Raw genomic sequence first — 17,161 nt, 5'->3', positions numbered from 1 at the left:
TCGAAGGAAACTGAGTCAGCTGGAGAAAGACAAACGCCACAACCTCACTCGTGTGTGGGCTCTCGAACAGGAGAGAAGTGAACTCCTACAAGACAGGAAGACTCCGAGGCACAGAGAGCAGCCCTGTGGTGGCGGCGGGGCTGGGGGTTTGGGCTCCGCAGACGCAAAGCACGTCATCCATGGATGAACAAGGTCCCGCTGGCAGCACAGGGAGCCGCGCTCAACACCCCGGGCCGAGCCGCCACGGAGGGATGCAGGCGGGAACGTGGTGGGTGGCTGTGCGCACGATGAATCACTGCTGTACAGCACAAACGCACACAGCCTGGCCAGTCAACCCCACCGTGATAACACTCTGAAAGTGAAACAAAACAAGCAACTATAAAAAAGAGAAAAGAAACACTGGAGGACTCACACTTCCTGCTTTCCAACTCACAGGAATCCAGACTGCGCGGTGGCAAGAGGACAACGAACGTGGGCAGAACGGAGCCTAGAATAAACCAGAGCACCTGCACCACCCGATCTTCCCCAAGGTGCCTAGACCATTCGGTGCCGAAAGAACGGTGCTTTTCAGCAGTCGGTGCTGGGCGAACTGGGAGTCCACATGCAAAAGAACCACCGTGGACCCAACCTTAGGTCACGTACAAAACTTAACTCCCTGTGGATCAAGCAGCTAAGGAATGACTCCACGACCCTGAATCAAGCAAAGCTTTATTAGACCCGGAGAATAACAAAAACTAGACTCATCAAGCTTCTAAAATCTTGTGCTTCAAAGGATACTACCAAAAAAATAAGACGAAAAAACAGAGAGCGGGAGAAAGCTTCTCCAAGTCACACTGGAACAGGTGCCTGTGCCTGAAATGAATACTGAGCTCTTCCCACCAGTCAAAAGGCGAGGAACCAACTGGAAAACGGGCAAAGGGCTGGAGATACCGTCTTCCAAGCACGCACACAAACGGCCGTGAGCGCATAAGGTACCCTGTCGCCAGCCACTGGGAAGCGCAAACTGAACACACGCTGAGACGCCACCTCACACCCTCCCAGCTAAAACCAAAAAGAGGAAAGACAAGACAGTTGTTGGCAAGGATGCTGGAGAAACCAGCACCTGTGCCCAGGTGGTGAGAACGTGAGGGGCAGTGCCTGCCACCGTGGGAACCAGCCGGGCGCTCTCTTAAAGTAATAAACCTTGGTGCTGCCGATGACCCAACAATTCTACCACGAAACTCACAAAAGCCAAACATCAAAGAAAGACACCAAAAAACCCACAAAATCACAACACAGAGGAGTTCCGTTGTGGCTCAGCAGAAACAAACCCGACGAGAGTCCATGAGGACTCGGAGTCAATCCCGGGCTCGGGCTTAAGGACCCGGCGTTGCCGTGAGCCGTGGGGTAGGTCGTGGGCGCGGCTCGGATCCGCGTTGCTGCGGCTGTGGTGTAGGCTGGCGGCTGTAGCTCCAATTCGATCCCTGGCTGGGAACCTCCACGTGCCGTGGTTGCGGCCCTGAAAAGACAGATGTCACCAAGTAGAAACACTCGCGCGTCCAGACGCACGGATGCTAAAACGTGGTCTCACCTCACACAGCGGACTGGCGGGCAATCACACCAGGGAAGCGCTGACAGCTGCCACTCGGATGAGCTTAGCAACAGGATGCCAATCCCGAGGGGCCAGACCTGGCCCCCCCGAGGGCGAGACCCCCCTGTGCGAACCCCAGGGGCCGGGGTGAGGAGGGAGCGCGAGGGCCTGGAAGCAGGCTTGTGTGAGGCGAGAGCACGTTCTAAAAGCCAGAGTGGTGCTGGCTGCGTGGTCCTGGGGCACCAAAGCCAGGCACGTGCACAGCCAGGGGGCGAACCGTGTGCCTTGGAGGGAGGGACCCCCGCGGCCTAAAGCCTGCGGGCCAGACACAGGGCGCCAGGCCCCGGCTGACCGCCCAGCGAGGCCAGCCACGGCCCTCCGCGTGCACTTCCACTGCTTCGGGGTTTGGGGCACAAATGACAGTTTGTGTTTTTTCAGCCACAAGATACAACTAGAAGGAGAAATTGGTGAAGGGAAAACCTGACCGTGGCCGACCCCAACTCGGGGTCGCACCTTCCGGACACCCGCGCCTCGGACCTGCCGTCCTCTCTGGATGCGTGGCCGGCCCTCGCCTTCTCCAGCTCTGCCTTGGCCTCGGCCACCTGCTGCTTCTTTGCCTCAATCTGCAAAAAAAAAAAAAAGAGGGGCCCACTCAGGCTGCCCCTGCCACACCTGGGCCAGCCCCAGGGACCAGCGTCCACAGCCAGCTGGCCTAACAGCCTGAAAGGGCCTGGCTGAGCCAGGTTGCAGGGGGACCTGTCTGCCCAGGCAGGGTGCCAGGGCGCCGGCCCTGACTGGTCACTCTGTGGCCAGGGAACAGGGTGAGTCCAAGAGGCCCCAGACATACCACCTGCTCCAACCAGACCCAGCCCTGTGCTGACCTCTTCCCTGAACTAGAGGCCTTTCCGCCCCGGGGGGCCACACAGGGCAGCACCCACCCCCAAGCCTGTTCCTGGCCAGCACGGGGCCCTGGCAGCCCCAGGGAAGGCAAGGGGAGAGCCCTGGCCACTGGTCCCCAAAGGTCCTCCCACGGTGCCCACCACACACCTTCGACCGGAGAGCCTGCATTGACTTCTCGAAGGTCTTGGGAGGTGCCCGCTGATGGTTACAGAGGACGGCAACGGCCCGGTTCGCGCGGTTGTAAGAGAGCAGCTTAGCGGCGATGCTGTCTTCAGCTGAAAGACAGGGTCGGCTGGACAGCAGCCACCGCAGCTCAGCAGTCACTGCTGCACCAAGTGAGGACACCGGGGGCGGGCCCCAGCGACAGGGATTCGGTCCACGGGGCCCACAGCAGGGGCAGAGCTGGGACCTCCCCAGACCCCCATGAGGGCATCAGGCCGTGGCCAGGAGCCCCCACCGGGGACCCAGAGGGTGGGGGAGCTTGGATGACGGGGTCAGAAGGTGGCAGGAAGAAGGTTCCCGCACACGAAGGCGACACACACAGCTGGGCAGGCACTGCAGACAAGATCCGACTGCCTGCGGGGCAGGAGCGGTGGGGCGGCCCTGGGGAGGCCAGAGCCAGGAGCAGGGGACCCTGCAGGGAAGGCTCAGCCTGGGGCCCTGGGCCCTTCCAGCTGAGACACACACACCCCTGACCCTTCCTGCTCAGCCCACACTTGGACCAGGCAAGGCCACCTCCACGCTGCCCTAGACACTGGCCACAAGGCATCATACCACGCACAGGTGCCCTGTCCCAGACCAGGGGACACGCACCTCTGGTGAGTGCTCGCAGCTGGCCCTGCAGGGTGATGCTGGCGTTGTAGGTCCGGAAGACTTTGGCCGTCAGCCCGTCCATCAGGTCCTGCAGGTGCTTGTTCAGGCTGGCGGTCTGAACACAGGCGGAAAGGCAGGTCTCAGCAGGTGGTTTCCTTTGGGGACAGGGTCACGTGTCCCTCCCAGCCCCCACCGCACACACGCTTCCGGGTGGAAGGAGGCTGCTGGTTGGACGGACACCTTCTTGTTTAAGAGAACACGCTAGACTCAGGGCCCACGCTCCTCCCGGCTCGTCCCCAACGGGCCGAGCCCGCTGGCGGTCCCCGGGACACCCGTCAGCACGGCTCAGGGGCCCTGGGCTTACAGTCAGTCGGTCAAAGAGCTCCTCCCCCGGGTCTTTGTTCTCCAAGAAGAGCTGCAGGTTCCTGTAGACCTGCCACAGGGAGAGGGCCCTTCAGAAAGACTGCAGGCGGGAAGCAGCCTCCTGGGAACCAGAGGCGGAGGGGTTAAATGAGGGCCGCACAGGGACGTCTGCACGCGGGACTCGGAGACCAGCGGACTGCGCTTCCCACAGGGGGCAGGGGGCAGCGCCCTGGGGTCACGCGCCGGCACTGGCGGCCCTGCACACCCCAGCTCCTTCCCGCCACCCACGCTGGGCTTCCTCCAGGTCACCCCAGGTCCACAGTCAGACTCGCCCGACACCACAGGACCTCCGACAACCTTCACAGACTGTCTGTTTCCCTCCGCTGAGCCCTTCCGGGAGAAATCACTTCCCCTGCAGAAGCTGCTCTTACTGCGAGAAGGCTCCATGGGGGCCCTGGCCGCACCCCCTGCCTGGCGTTCCCGTCCTCCCAGCTCGCGTCGGCCTGGGCCCATCTCTCCAGCCAGCTCCGCACTGCCCTCCACGCAGTTGTGTGTGTGCCCCACTGGGCTGGACGCCAGGTGCCCAGGTCCAGACATGGCAGGATGGGCCCTGCTCTCAGCACCATGTCCCCCAATACTCCAGACCCCTGGGTGGGTCAGTGCCTTATAGAAGAGGCCCCAGAGCACTTCCTCCCCCACCGCCACATGGGCACAGGCAGAAGGCCAGCTCACAGCCCTCCATTCCAGCCTCCAGACTGTGAGACATAAACACCCGTTTATGAATCATCCAGCCTGGTGTTTGGTCAGAAAAGCCCCCTGCCCCCCGCCCAGGGAGGCCTCTGCCCCTCATCGCCTGGCAGCTTCTCACTAGTTCACCTCCGGATGGATTTCAGAGGCCTGGGCACACCAGGCACCGGGGTGCATCACACCACCTAAGTGGGTGTTTCCGTGCTGCTCCGTCAGGCTCCCCAAAGTCCCCATTTGTGTTTGCGGAGCCATGTCTGCCTAAACAAGGCAGGCAGGCAGTCAGCAGCGGGTCTGCTCTCACTGCTGTGACGCGGTGCCCACCCAGACAGAGGCCAGGGCGACCATCATGCAAGGCTCCACCCCTCCAGGAGACAGTGATCCCCAAGTTCTAACTTCCCTCCAGACCTCCTGGCGAACCAGAAACGCCCCCCGCCCGCAAAGGCCAGGCGCTGTGGGCGCGAGGGTCAGCCAGCAGGCTCCACGCCTGAGCCTCAGCCTTCAGAAAAGGCACCAGGGACACCGCCAGAGTGACCACAGTGAGCTGACTGCCCAGAAGACCCTTCCCAAGTGTGCTGGGGTGAACAATGTCCCCCAAATTAGTGTCCTTCATGCAGGAACTTCAAAACATGACCTTTTTTGGAAACCGGGTCTTTGCAGATGCAATCAGTTAAGATGAGCTCACACTGGGCTAAGCCCCACACCCAGCAGGAAGACAGGCAGACACAGGGGAACAAGACTGGGGGAGCGGGGAGAGACAGGCAGGCAGACACTGCAGTGATGCTGCCTCAGGCCGCGACGCCAGGGGAGGCCCAGAAGGAGTCTCTGCAGAGCGGCCAAGGGCCCAGGCCCTGCCACAACCAGGTCTCGGATTCCCCACCTCCGAAGAGGCACGTCGAGGCTCAGTTACAGCAGCTGCCAGACTAACCCACCGGGAGGACGGCGGGTCCAGGTCAGCCTACGGGGCCTTCCTGCGCCCGCGTGCCGCCGCCTGACCTGGTTATCCTCGCGCGCACGGGAAAGGCCAAGGGCCGCGCGTCGGAGGGGCCGCGCGTCGGTGGGGGGGGGGGGGCCGCGCGTCGGAGGGGCGAGACCCGCCCCCGCCCACACAGGCACTCACGGGCTTCTCCACCGGCACTTTGTTGTAGTAGCGGATCGAGTCCTTCCCCAGGAAGTCGAATTCCACGACATAGGGGCAGCCGTCGGCCTCTGGGTGCAGCTGGACGTGCTCCACGCGGAGGGAGCAGCAGCCCACGGTGTCGGCCGACTCGCCCTCCTCCTTCTCGTTCCCAGCTCGCAGCGCCAGCTGGATGGGGCGGGGGCAGGGGCAGGGGCGGGGTCAGGGCGGCACAGGTGCAGCAGGAGCGCGCGCACACCCCACCCGCGCCCAGGCGCACCCCGGCCCCCACGAGCACGAGGCCGCGGCTCAGGACCCGGAAGCCCCGCCGTCCCCCAGCTGCCCGGCCAGCCCGGCCCTGGCGACCGGTGCCCATCCGCGAAGAGCAGGCCGGAAAGCCTGGGGCCATGCGCACCTTGTCGATGAAATAAAGGGCTACAGCGCGCTGTCTCGCCTTCATTTCCCGAGACTTCCAGTCGGCCCGGTACCGAGAACGGATCTCGTCCACCACGCCTTTCAAGCGCCGAGCCACTTCGTACTTTTCCCAGTCTCTCTCCCCCTAAATGAGAATAAGTTGCAAGGAAAACCCGGGGTGCTCCTGGCAAGCAGGAACCTGCCAACACTCTGATCCAGGATGGGGCCGCTCCAACCTGCGCAGCGGGGGCGGAGAGCAGACCCCCAAATTCACTGAAATGTAAACAGGGCGTAGGAGTTCCCGTGTGGCTCAGTGGCAATGAGCCTGACTACTACCCATGAGGATGTGGGTTCGATCCCTGGCCTGACTCAGTGGGTTAAGGATCCGGCATTGCCATGAGCTGCGGTGTAGGTAGCAGACAGGGCTGGGATCTGGTACTGCTGTGGCTGTGGTGTAGGCTGGCAGCTGTAGCTCCGATGAGACCCCTAGCCTGGGAACCTCCATATGCCAAGGCTGTGGCCCTAAAAAGACAAAAAAAAACAGCAAAACATAAAATAAAAAATAAAGAAGGTGTAAAATTTAAATTTCCTTTTTCTATTTTTTATTTATTTTTTGCATTTTAGGGCCACAACCATGGCAAATGGAGGTTCCCAGGCTAGGGAGCTCATCAGAGCTACAGCTGCTGGCCTACACCACAGCTCCAGCAATGCCAGATGCTTAACCCACTAAGGGAGGCCAGGGATCAAACCCACAACCTCAAGGTTCCTAGTCAGATTCGTTCATGCTGTGCCACAACGGGAACTCCAAATTCCCTGTTTTTAAAGCAAATGGCTTCCGGACACAATGTGACTTCAGAATTGGCCTGGTAACGCCCAGGACCTTGGGGACGCCCTGCCGAAGGGTGTGGCCCAGCTGCTCAGTCAGAGCCCGGCTCACCTTGAGCTTCGAGCTGGGGTTCAGCATGACATACTTGGTGGCATTCTGCACATTCTCCGTCCACGCCGCCAGCCATGTGACCGTGCGGTCCGACCGCACCTCCTTCCACTGGTGGCCTGCCGGGGGCTCTGGTACTTTTGAGTCCCTGCATCAAGAGAGCGACCTGAACCCAACAATTCAAGACCCCGCGCGCTCAACTGGGAGCCAAGTTCTCCCACCTCCTGTGACAGGACCGCGCCTGGCATCGCTGGCCCTGGCGGTCTGAATCTGTCCCAGAGCCGCCTCGCGCCCCAGCAGAGCCCTCGTGTCACGGCCTCTCTCCCTCTCAGCTCCGGCAGCACCGTGCACGGGACAGGCTCGTTCAGGGCTGCCCCCACGTGTGGCCCAGGGCCACAGGCATCTCCAGGAGCTTCAACAGCACGAAGGACCCCGCTCAGCCAGGGCCCACATGGTGGAGGCACAGAAGCCACTGCTGGAACGCGGCCCACAAGGGCCACACACGCGTGTGTAATCAGAGCATCTCGATAACCTGAAACGTGAGGGGCAAGGGCCGTGCTGAGATCAGGCAGACAAGCTGTCGTGGTGCAGAAAGCCTCCGGCCGGCGGCACAGGAAGGCGGGCTGGGCCAGCACCTGCGGGAACCTGCCCTGTCGCCCACCCAGAGCCCAGAGTGACAGCGACGGGCCCCGTGCTCCCTGAGGCTCACGACCACGCCCCGGGCGAGGGCCCAGCGCACCTGCCGCAGTTGATGGTCACGTCCTCCGGCAGGACCCTCCGCTTCAGCATCCCCATCTTGGGGTGGTCGCCGCGGCCCCGGAACAAGCCGGGCGGCTCCGTCTTGAAATTGCCTATCTTCTCTCGGTGCCCGTCCAAGATACAGTAGCCAAACTCCTGCTGAAGCTTCTCCGCCTCTTCTTTGAGCCTCTGTGTTAATAAAACAGCACGTAGGTGTCGGGAGAGAAGAGACAGGATGAGCCCAGTGCCCACCTCTGCTGCTCTGGGAGCACCCGTCAGAGCCCAGGAAGCCGCTGAGCCCGGGGCGCAGCGCCCGCGCCCACTCCCGCCGCAGCCATGCCCATCCACGTCCAGCGCGAGGGAGCTGCTGACCCCCTGGTTCATCCCACAGGTTCACGTGGTGAACAGACCGAGCTCTGTGCACACCCACTTAGGAGGCGTGTGACTCGCGAGTGTCTGAGCGTGCAGTCCCTGCTGCCACAGAGGGATGGGCGATGTCTCGGGGAGCCCTGGGACCCGGGTTCAATCCCCGACCCGGCACAGCGGGCTGCAGCACTGCGGCTCGGGTGGCGACTGCAGCTCAGTCGGATCTGACCCCTGGCCCAGGGGCTCCATATGCCTTGGCACAGCCAAAAACGAAAAAAGAAGGCTCTAAGGACGCAGGCGCGCAGTCAGAGCCCCCTCGCCACACCCTCCGGGGGCTTGTCTAGAAGAATCCCCGCAGAGGGCTGGCCTCTGAGAAGGGGAGGGGTCGTGTGCTCCGCCCCCGCGTGAGGCCACCCGCGCGCCAGCAGCCTCCCCCCTCCCGGGGGCCCCAGCCAGACGGTGCCCCGAGCAGCCTGACCTGCTTCTCCTCCCGGGGCAGGGCCCTCCGGGCCGCGGCCCTGTCCGCGAAGTGTCTGTGGATCTCCGTGAAGTCGCACTTGCTCAGGCGCTTGATGACCTTCCTCTCGGCTGCCGTCATTTCCTGCACCGAAGCCAGACCCGCGCTCGAGGACCGGAGGCCGGCGCCCATCCCGTGGCAGCGAGACCCTGGCCCGCATGGCTGGGGCCCACCCCACAGGCTCACGGTCGCCCCAGAAGCAGGAGGACAGACTGGGCGGAGAGCGCCGGGCCACCCCGCCGCCGCCGCAGGGGTCCCCACAGGAGAGCCTTTGCAGGAAGGTGGCGGGGGCGCTCCCTCCCTCCTCACGGCTGCATCAGCCCCGCGGCCGCAGCTGAGGCACGGCCCCCACCAGCAGCCCGTGGCCGGGGCGCTGAGAGCCTCCCTCACCCTCAGGGGGACGGCCTGCCACCCGCACCTGCTGGGCCGGGCACGGCGACCACAGCGGAAGAGGCCCCAGTCCAGCCACACACACTGAGCCCGTGGACCCCATCCCCCCGGGTCCCTGCGGAGAGGTGGGTGCACAGCCACACCACGCCCTGTGACAGAACGTTGGGGGCCTGTCACCCGGGAAAGGGGCACACATGGCGCTGGCGTCCTCCCCAGCGCAGGTGGAAGGGGCCTGGGCCTGCCTTCGCGGGGTGAGGTCCACGGACGTAGCCGGAGCTGAGCGCCGTCATGCACGGGAGCCGGTTTTTCAAGAGGGAAATGAAAAGGCAACTAGCAGCTCATCCCACAGAGCTTCCCAGCAAGTGTTTGTTTCCTGGGGACCAGAAGGGGCCACCCCTGCCCCCCCCCCGCAACGGCCTTTCCTGGGGACCCCAAGCCTGGCCCTGCCTGCCCCGCCAGCGGCTCGGAGAGAAGCGAGGCAGGCACGCGTCGGACGGCACCAGGCCGAGCTGCGAAGCGGCCCCGGAGAGCCGGCGCCGGGCCACACGCACCTTCCGCCAGTCACGGAAGAAGTTGTGCCGGAAAACTTCTTTGGTTGTGTATTCGTGCTCCAACATTTTCCCGTAAAACGTGGCAACCTCCTCGGCTGCTAAGCTCAACTTCATGGGCTTTCCTGGCAACGGCAGAAGACACACCGATTGAGGGAGCTGCCAGCTGTGTCCTCCAGGCCACAAGATCCTGCTGCTCAGACCATCGTGGCCCCCACCCTGGGCTGTATCCTGCCACAGGTGTCGCCAAGGCCAACGCGTTCCGGGTTTTTTTAATTCGGAAGCATGTGCTCTGAGTGAAAGACGACTCTCAGCAAAATAGTAACAAACTGAACCCAACAATACATAAGAAAGATCATAAACCACAACCAAGCTGGAGTCACCCCCGAGTCACAAAACGGTTCCACACAGGCAGCTCCACGCCATCATCTCAAGAGATGCCGAGAAGTCACCTGATGAGACCCAACGTCCATCCATGAGTGGGTAAAAAGGGAACATACCTCAACGTAACAAAAAGCCACGTATGACAAGCCCACCGCCAATAGAACCCTCAAGGGAGAAAAGCCGAAAGCCTTCCCACTAAAACCTGGAACAAGAACAAGACAAGGATGCCCAGTCTCGCCCCTTCCACTCAACGGAGTTTTGGAAGTCCTGGCCACAGCGGTCAGACAAGAACGAAAAGGCATCCAAACTGGAGGGGGAGAGGTGACACTGTCACTACATGCAGGTGACACGACACTGTACAGAAAACCCTAAAGGCTCCACACAGAAACTTCTAGAATTGATCCATGGAGTCAGCAAGGCAGCAGGATACAAGATTAACTACACAAAATCAGCTGCATTTCTTTACACTAACAATGACATACCAGAAAATTTTAAAAATCCCTTTTAAGACTGCTCCCCAAAAGGTAAAATCCTTAGGAATAAACCTGACCAAGGAGGTGAAAGACTCATATGCTGAGAACTAGAAAATGCTGACAAAGGAAACGGAAGACAGTTCAAAGAAGTGGAGAGATACCCCATATTCTTGGATTGGGAGAATGAACACTGTTAAAGTGGCCACACCACCCAAAGTAATCTGCAGACTGAATTCAGCCTCTACCAAATTGCCCGTGACTCTTGCCAAAGAATTAACCCTAAAATTTGTTATACCCTCACAACTGGACAGCTGCATGTAAATCAGTGACACTAGAACACACCCTCACACCATGCACAAAAATAAACTCAAAATGGCTTTTGAAGACTTAAACATGAAGACACCCCAAAACTCGAAGGGAACACAGGCAAGACATTCTCTGGCATCCATCGTACAAAGGTTTCTTTTAGGCCAGTCTCCCAAGGCAACATAAATAAAAACAGGGAGTTCTCGTTATGGTTCAGTGGTAACAAACCCAACTAGCATCCATGAGGACACAGGTTCAATCCCTGGCCCCGCTCTAGGGGTTAAGGATCCAGCATTGCCGTTACCTGCAGTGTAGGCTGTAGACTTGGCCTTGGCAGCAACTTGGTGTGGCTGTGGTGTAGACCAGCAGCTGCAGCTCTGATTCGACCCCTAGCCTGGGAACCTCCATATGCTGGATGCAGCCCTAAAAACACACATACACACACAAAAAACTCAACATCACTAATTATTAGAAAAATGCAAATCAAAACTATAGTGAGGTACCACCTCACACCGGTCAGAGTGGCCATCATTAAAAAGTCTACAAATAACAAATGCTGGAGGGGGTGTGGAGCAGAGGGACCCTCCCGCCCTGCTGGTGGGAATGTAAACTCTATGTGCCGACAGTCGTAGGGAGGTTCCTCAGAAGGCTAAATATACAACTATCACATGATCCAGCAATCCTACTCCCGGGCATATATCCAAACAAAACTTTCATTCAAAAAGATGCCTGCACCCCTATGTTCACAGCAGCACCATTCACAACAGCCAAGACAAGGAAACAACCCAAATGTACATCAACAGGCGACCGGATTAAGAAGATGTGGTGCATACAGACAATGGAAGACTACTCAGCCATAAACAAAAGCAAAATAATGCCACCTGCAGCACATGAATGCCACTAGAGAGTCTCACACTAGTGGTCGGAAAGAGAAAGACAAGCACCATGCGCTATCACTTCCACGTGGAATCTGTGACGTGGCGCAGAGGACCCAGGAGGAAAGCAGAATAGAAGGACTGGAGCCCACCTGCTCTCAGAACAGCAACGAAATTACAACAACTGCTGAGCAACCTTCACCAAAACAGACTGCAGACTATCAAAAAAGCTATCCTACACCGGAAGACAAGCACGAGGCCACATCGGGACCGCAGGAGGGTGACTACGTGATATAAGCAACCCCATACCCACCGGGTGGGCAGCCCACAGACTGGAGAGGAACTAAACTACATCGCAGAGCTCACCCACAGGAGTGAGAGTTTGAGCCCCACGGCAGGTCCCCACGCCTGGGAGCTGGCACTGAGAGGGGGAGCCCCAGAACATTAGGTGTTGACGGCCAGTGGGGCTTGTGCACAGGAGCTCCCGGGACTGGCGGAAATGGAGACTCCACTCCTGAAAGGCACACACAGGCTTCCGTGTGCACTGTGCCCCCGGGCAAAGCAGAGCCTCCAAGGGAATCTGGGTCAGACCTGCCCGCAGTTCTTGGAGGACCTCCTGGAAAATGGGGTGACTGTGGCTCACTGCGGGGGAAGGGCACTGGAGGCAAAGGTCTCGGGAAGAATCCTCCCTGCGTGCTCCTCTAGAGGGCGCCACTTTGGGACAACCTGGTGTGCCCCCCCCCCCATCAGGACTGAGACACCCCAGGCCAAATAACAAGCCAGGTGGGAACACAGCCCCACCCATCAGCAAACAGGCTGTCTGCCCAAAGACCCCCCCAATCACACAGCCACCTCCAGTCACAGACAAAGCCCCACCCACCAGAGGAATAAGAATCAGCTCCACCTCCCAGTGGGCAGCCACCAGGCCCTCCCATCAGGAAGCCTACAGCAAGCCCCCGACCTTCAGCCACAAAGGGGGCAGGCATCAGAAGCAAGAGAGGTTATAACACTATTGTTTGCAAAAAGGAGACCACACCAAAAGTCTATAAAAAATGAAAAGGCAGAGAATTATGACTCAGATAAGGGAGCAAGAAAAAACCCCAGTTCCTAACACCATACACGAAAGTAAACCCAAAATGGATTAAAGACCTAGATATAAGACCAGACACTATAAAACCCCTAGAGGAAAACACAGGCCAAACCCTCTCCACATAAACCACAGCAACATCTTCTCAGATCCGCCTCTTCAAGTAATGACAGTCAAAACAAAAATAAACAAATGGGACCTAATCAAACTTAAACGTTTCTGCACAGCAAAGGAAACCCTAAACAAAACGAAAAGACAACCCACAGAATGGGAGAAAGTCTTTGCAAGTGAACCAACTGACCAGGGATTAATCTCCAAAATTTATAAACACCTCCCACAGACAGCTCAATACCAAAAAAACAAACAACCCCATCCAAAAATGGGCAGAAGATCTAAACAGACACTTCTCCAAAGAAGACATAAGGTGGCCGAGAAACCCATGAAAAGATCTTCCACGTCACTCATTCTTAGAGAAATGCACATCAAAACCACGCTGAGGTACCACCTTACACCAGCCAGAACGGCCATCATCCACAAGTCTCCGACCAGTAAGTGCTGCAGAGGGTGTGGAGAAAAGGGAACCCCAGGACACTGCTGGGGGGACTGTAAATTGGTGCAACCACTGTGGGAAACAGTATGGAGATGCCTCCGAAAACTCAAAACAGAATGGCCATTTGACCCAGCAGTCCCACTCCTGGGCATCTACCCAGAGAAAACCACGACTCGCAAAGACACACGCACTCCGATGTTCACTGCAGCACTATTTGCAATGGCCCAGACATGGAAGCCACCTCAGTGCCCATCGACAGAGGAGTGGACCCAGAAGAGGTGGTCCATACACACCATGGAATGTGACTCAGCCATAAAAAGGAACGAAAGTGTGGCATTTGCAGCAACACGGATGGACCCAGAAATTATCATGCTAAGTGGAGTCAGTCAGACAGTGAGACACCAACATCAAAGGCTTTCACTGACAGGTGGAACCTGAAAAGAGGACGGAATGAACTTCTCTGCAGAACAGAAACTGACTCACAGACTTTGAAAAACTCATGGCTTCCAAAGGAGACAGTTTGGGGGGGAGGATGAACTGAGGGTTTGGGATAGACATAAAATTTTGGTTGCGATGACTGTTGTACACCTATAGATGTAATCAAAGTCATTAAGTAATAAAAAAAATTTTAAAAGACTATGTTGCAGAGTTCCCGTCATGGTGCAGTGGTTAACGAATCCTACTAGGAACCATGAGGTTGAGGGTTCGATCCCTGGCCTTGCTCAGTGGGTTAACAATCCGGCGTTGCCGTGAGCTGTGGTGTAGGTTGCAGACGCGGCTCGGATCCCGCGTTGCTGTGGCTCTGGTGTAGGCCGGTGGCTACAGCTCCGATTCAACCCCTAGCCTGGGAATCTCCATATGCTGCAGGAACAGCCCTAGAAAAGGCAAAAAGACAAAAAACAAACAAACAAACAAAAAACCACTATGTTGCAACCCCAAACTAATACTGTAAATCAACTATATATTGATTTTTTTTTAAAAAAAGGAAACATTTCAAGGAACAAAACCTTACAATTAAAGATCTGACAAAGCAAAAAAATAAAAAACCCAGAAAAACAGCTAAGTGATCTGGATATTATCAGCCTCCATGAAAAAGACTTTAGACTAATGACAGTAAAGATGATTCAAGATCTTGGAAATAAACTGGAGGCAAAAGCTGATAAATTACAAGAAACACTGAGCAAAGAAATAGAGGTTTAAGGATTAAGCAAGCAGAGATGCAAAATACAATAACTGAAATAAAAATTCACTAGAAGGAACTAACAGCAGAATACAGGAGGCAGAAGAATGAATAAGCGAGGTGGAGGACAGACCAGTGGAAATCACTGACATGGAACAGAAAAGAGAAAAAAAGATTGGAAAGAAATGAAGACAGTCTAAGACGACCCTGGGACAATGTTAAATGCGCCAACATCCATACTATAGGGGTGCCAAAATGAAGAGAGAGCGAGAGGAGCCAGAGATAACATCTGAAGAGAGAATGGCCGAAAGCTTCCCTCACATGGGAAAGGAACCCCTCACTCAAATGCAGGAAGCACAACGAGGGCTGTATAAAATAAACCCAAGGAGGAACACCCAGAGACACACATTACTCAAACTGACCAAAATTAAAGACAAGGAGACAGTAACAAAAGCATCCAGGGAAAAGAGACAAAGAATATACAAGGGAACCCCGATATGGTTACTGGCTGGGTTTCTTCAGCAGAAACTCCGCAGGCCAGAAGGGAGGGGCAGGATATACTTCAAGAGACAAGAGGAAAACACCTCCAACCCAGATTACTCTCCCAGCAAGGCTCGCATTCAGACTTGAAGGAATAATCAAAAGCTTCACAGACAAGCAAAAGCTAAGAGAACTGAGCACCACTAAATCAGCTTTACAGCAAATACCAAAGGAACTTCTCTAGGTGGAAAAGAAAAGACAGCAACTAGAAACAAAAATATTACAAATGCAACCAAAACCAGAAATCACGAGAAGAGGAGGGTACAAATGCAGGACACTGGAGATGCACCTGCAATTAAGAGACCAACAACTTAAAACAATCCTGTATATATATAGACTCCTATATCCAAACTTCATGATAACTGCAAACCAAAAATTTATGATACACACGCAAGTAAGAAAAAGCAATCCAACCACAACACTAAAGACAGTCATCAAACCACAAGAGAGGGAGTTCCCGGTGTGGCTCAGCAGTAGTAAACCCGGCTAGTATTCATGAGGATGGGGGTTTGATCCCTGCCCTCGATCACTGGGTAAGGATCCAGCATGGCCATCAGCTGCAGTGTAGGTTACAGACTTGGCTCAGATCCTGTATTGCTGTGGCTGTGGCACAGGCCGGCAGCTGCAGCTCTGATTTGACCCCTAGCCTTGGAATATCCATATGCTGCACATGTGGCCCTAAAAATCAAACAAACACACAAAACACGAAAGAACAGGAGAAGAAGGGAAGAAAAAAAGATGAACAAAAACAAATCCAAAACAACTAATAAAATGGCAGTAAGAACAGACATATCAATAACTACCGTCAATGTGATGTACTAAATGCCTCACCCAAAAGACCTGTGTGAATGGACACAACAACGAGACCCACTTCACTTCCAGGGACACGTACAAATTGTAAGTGAGAGGATGGAAGCAAATATTCCACACAAACAGAAATCAAAAGAAAGATGGACTAGCAATACTCACATCAGACAAAAGAGACCTTAAAGAATATTATAAGAGAAAATAAGGACACTACATAATGACCAAAGGATCAATCCAAGAAGAAGATAGAACAATTGTAAACATGTGCCCCAAGGTAGGATCACCTCAACATATAAGGCAACTGCTAACAACTTTAAGAGGAGAAACTGACAATAATGTAATAGTGGGGGACTTTTAACACCCCACTTGCAGCAATGGACAGATCATCCAGACAGAAAATCAACAAGGAAACACAGGCCCTAAATGATGCACTTAACAAATATTTATAGAATATTTTATCCCAAAGCAGCAGAATGCACATTCTTCTCAAGTGCACATGGAACATTCTCTAGGATTGACCTCACTCTGGGTCACAAGCCAAGCCTTGGTAAATTTCAGAAAACTGAAGTCTTATCAATCATCTTTTCCAACCACAACACTATACGACTGGAAATCAACAAGAAAAAACTGCAAAAACACAAATGGGTGGAGACTAAACAACATGCTACTAAAACAACCAACAGATCACTGAAGAAATCAAAGAGGAAATTAAAAAATACCTAGAAGCAAATGACAACAAAGACACGACACTCCAAAACCTACGGGATGCAGCAAATGCAGTTCTACGAGGGAAGTTTATAGCAATACAAGCCTACCTCAGGAAACAAGAACAAGCTCAAATAAACAATCAAACTTTACACCTAAAGAAACTAGAGAGGAGTTCCTGTTGTGGCGCAGTGGTTAACGAATCCGACTAGGAACCATGAGGTTGCGGGTTCGGTCCCTGCCCTTGCTCAGTGGGTTAACGATCCGGCGTTGCCATGAGCTGTGGTGTAGGTCGCAGACGCGGCTTGGATCCCGCGTTGCTGTGGCTCTGGCATAGGCCAGTGGCTACAGCTCCGATTCGACCCCTAGCCTGGGAACCTCCATATGCCGCGGGAGCGGCCCAAGAAATAGCAACAACAACAACAAAAAAAAAAAGAAAAGAAAAGAAACTAGAGAAAGAAGAACACACAAAACCCAAAGTTAGCAGAAGGAAAGAAATCATAAAGATCAGAGCGGGAACAAATGAAATAGAAACGAAGAAAACCAGAGAAAGATCAAGGAAACTAAAAGCTGGTTCTTTGAAAAGATCAACAAAATCGATAAACCCCCTTATCCAGACTCATCAAGAAAAAAAGAGAGAGGACTCAAATCCATAAAATTAGAAATGAAAAAGAAGTTACAAGGGACACCAAAGAAGCAGAAAAGATCATAAGAGACTACCACAAGTAACTACATGCCAATAAAACGGAAAACCTAGAAGAAATGGACAAATTTTTAGAAAAGTACAGTCTTCCAAGACTAAACCAAGATGAAATAGAAACTATGAATGAACCAATCACA

The 17,161-nt window shown here is 55.3% G+C and overlaps 1 protein-coding gene across 22 annotated transcripts in view; it reads right to left on the bottom strand.

Annotated features, from left to right (window-relative positions):
• The window catches only part of TOP1MT (DNA topoisomerase I mitochondrial), a 54,995-nt gene that overhangs the window by 4,976 nt on the left and 32,858 nt on the right, over positions 1-17,161 (bottom strand). For 5 of the 22 annotated variants that reach the window (XM_085021410.1, XM_085021409.1, XM_085021412.1 and 2 more), the window contains 10 exons: positions 9,418-9,539; positions 8,438-8,560; positions 7,595-7,782; positions 6,859-7,003; positions 5,923-6,066; positions 5,511-5,696; positions 3,648-3,716; positions 3,284-3,398; positions 2,618-2,762; positions 2,051-2,193 (listed from right to left, as the gene is read on the bottom strand). In XM_085021410.1, coding sequence (XP_084877536.1) covers positions 2,051-2,193; positions 2,618-2,762; positions 3,284-3,398; positions 3,648-3,716; positions 5,511-5,696; positions 5,923-6,066; positions 6,859-7,003; positions 7,595-7,782; positions 8,438-8,560; positions 9,418-9,539 — 1,380 coding nt within the window. The remainder of the gene's footprint in view (positions 1-2,050; positions 2,194-2,617; positions 2,763-3,283; positions 3,399-3,647; positions 3,717-5,510; positions 5,697-5,922; positions 6,067-6,858; positions 7,004-7,594; positions 7,783-8,437; positions 8,561-9,417; positions 9,540-17,161) is intronic. The other 17 variants (XM_021090423.2, XM_085021418.1, XM_085021419.1 and 14 more) reach the window with 8 other exon arrangements.

This window comes from Sus scrofa, chromosome 4 (assembly GCF_054392235.1).
Source record: "Sus scrofa isolate SSC_HxYL_T2T_F1_AM1 chromosome 4, Sscrofa_HxYL_maternal_Yorkshire_Landrace_v2.0, whole genome shotgun sequence".
NCBI lineage: Eukaryota > Metazoa > Chordata > Mammalia > Artiodactyla > Suidae > Sus > Sus scrofa.
Note: the sequence above shows the minus strand (reverse complement) of the source record. Positions and strands in the feature narration are given on the sequence as shown.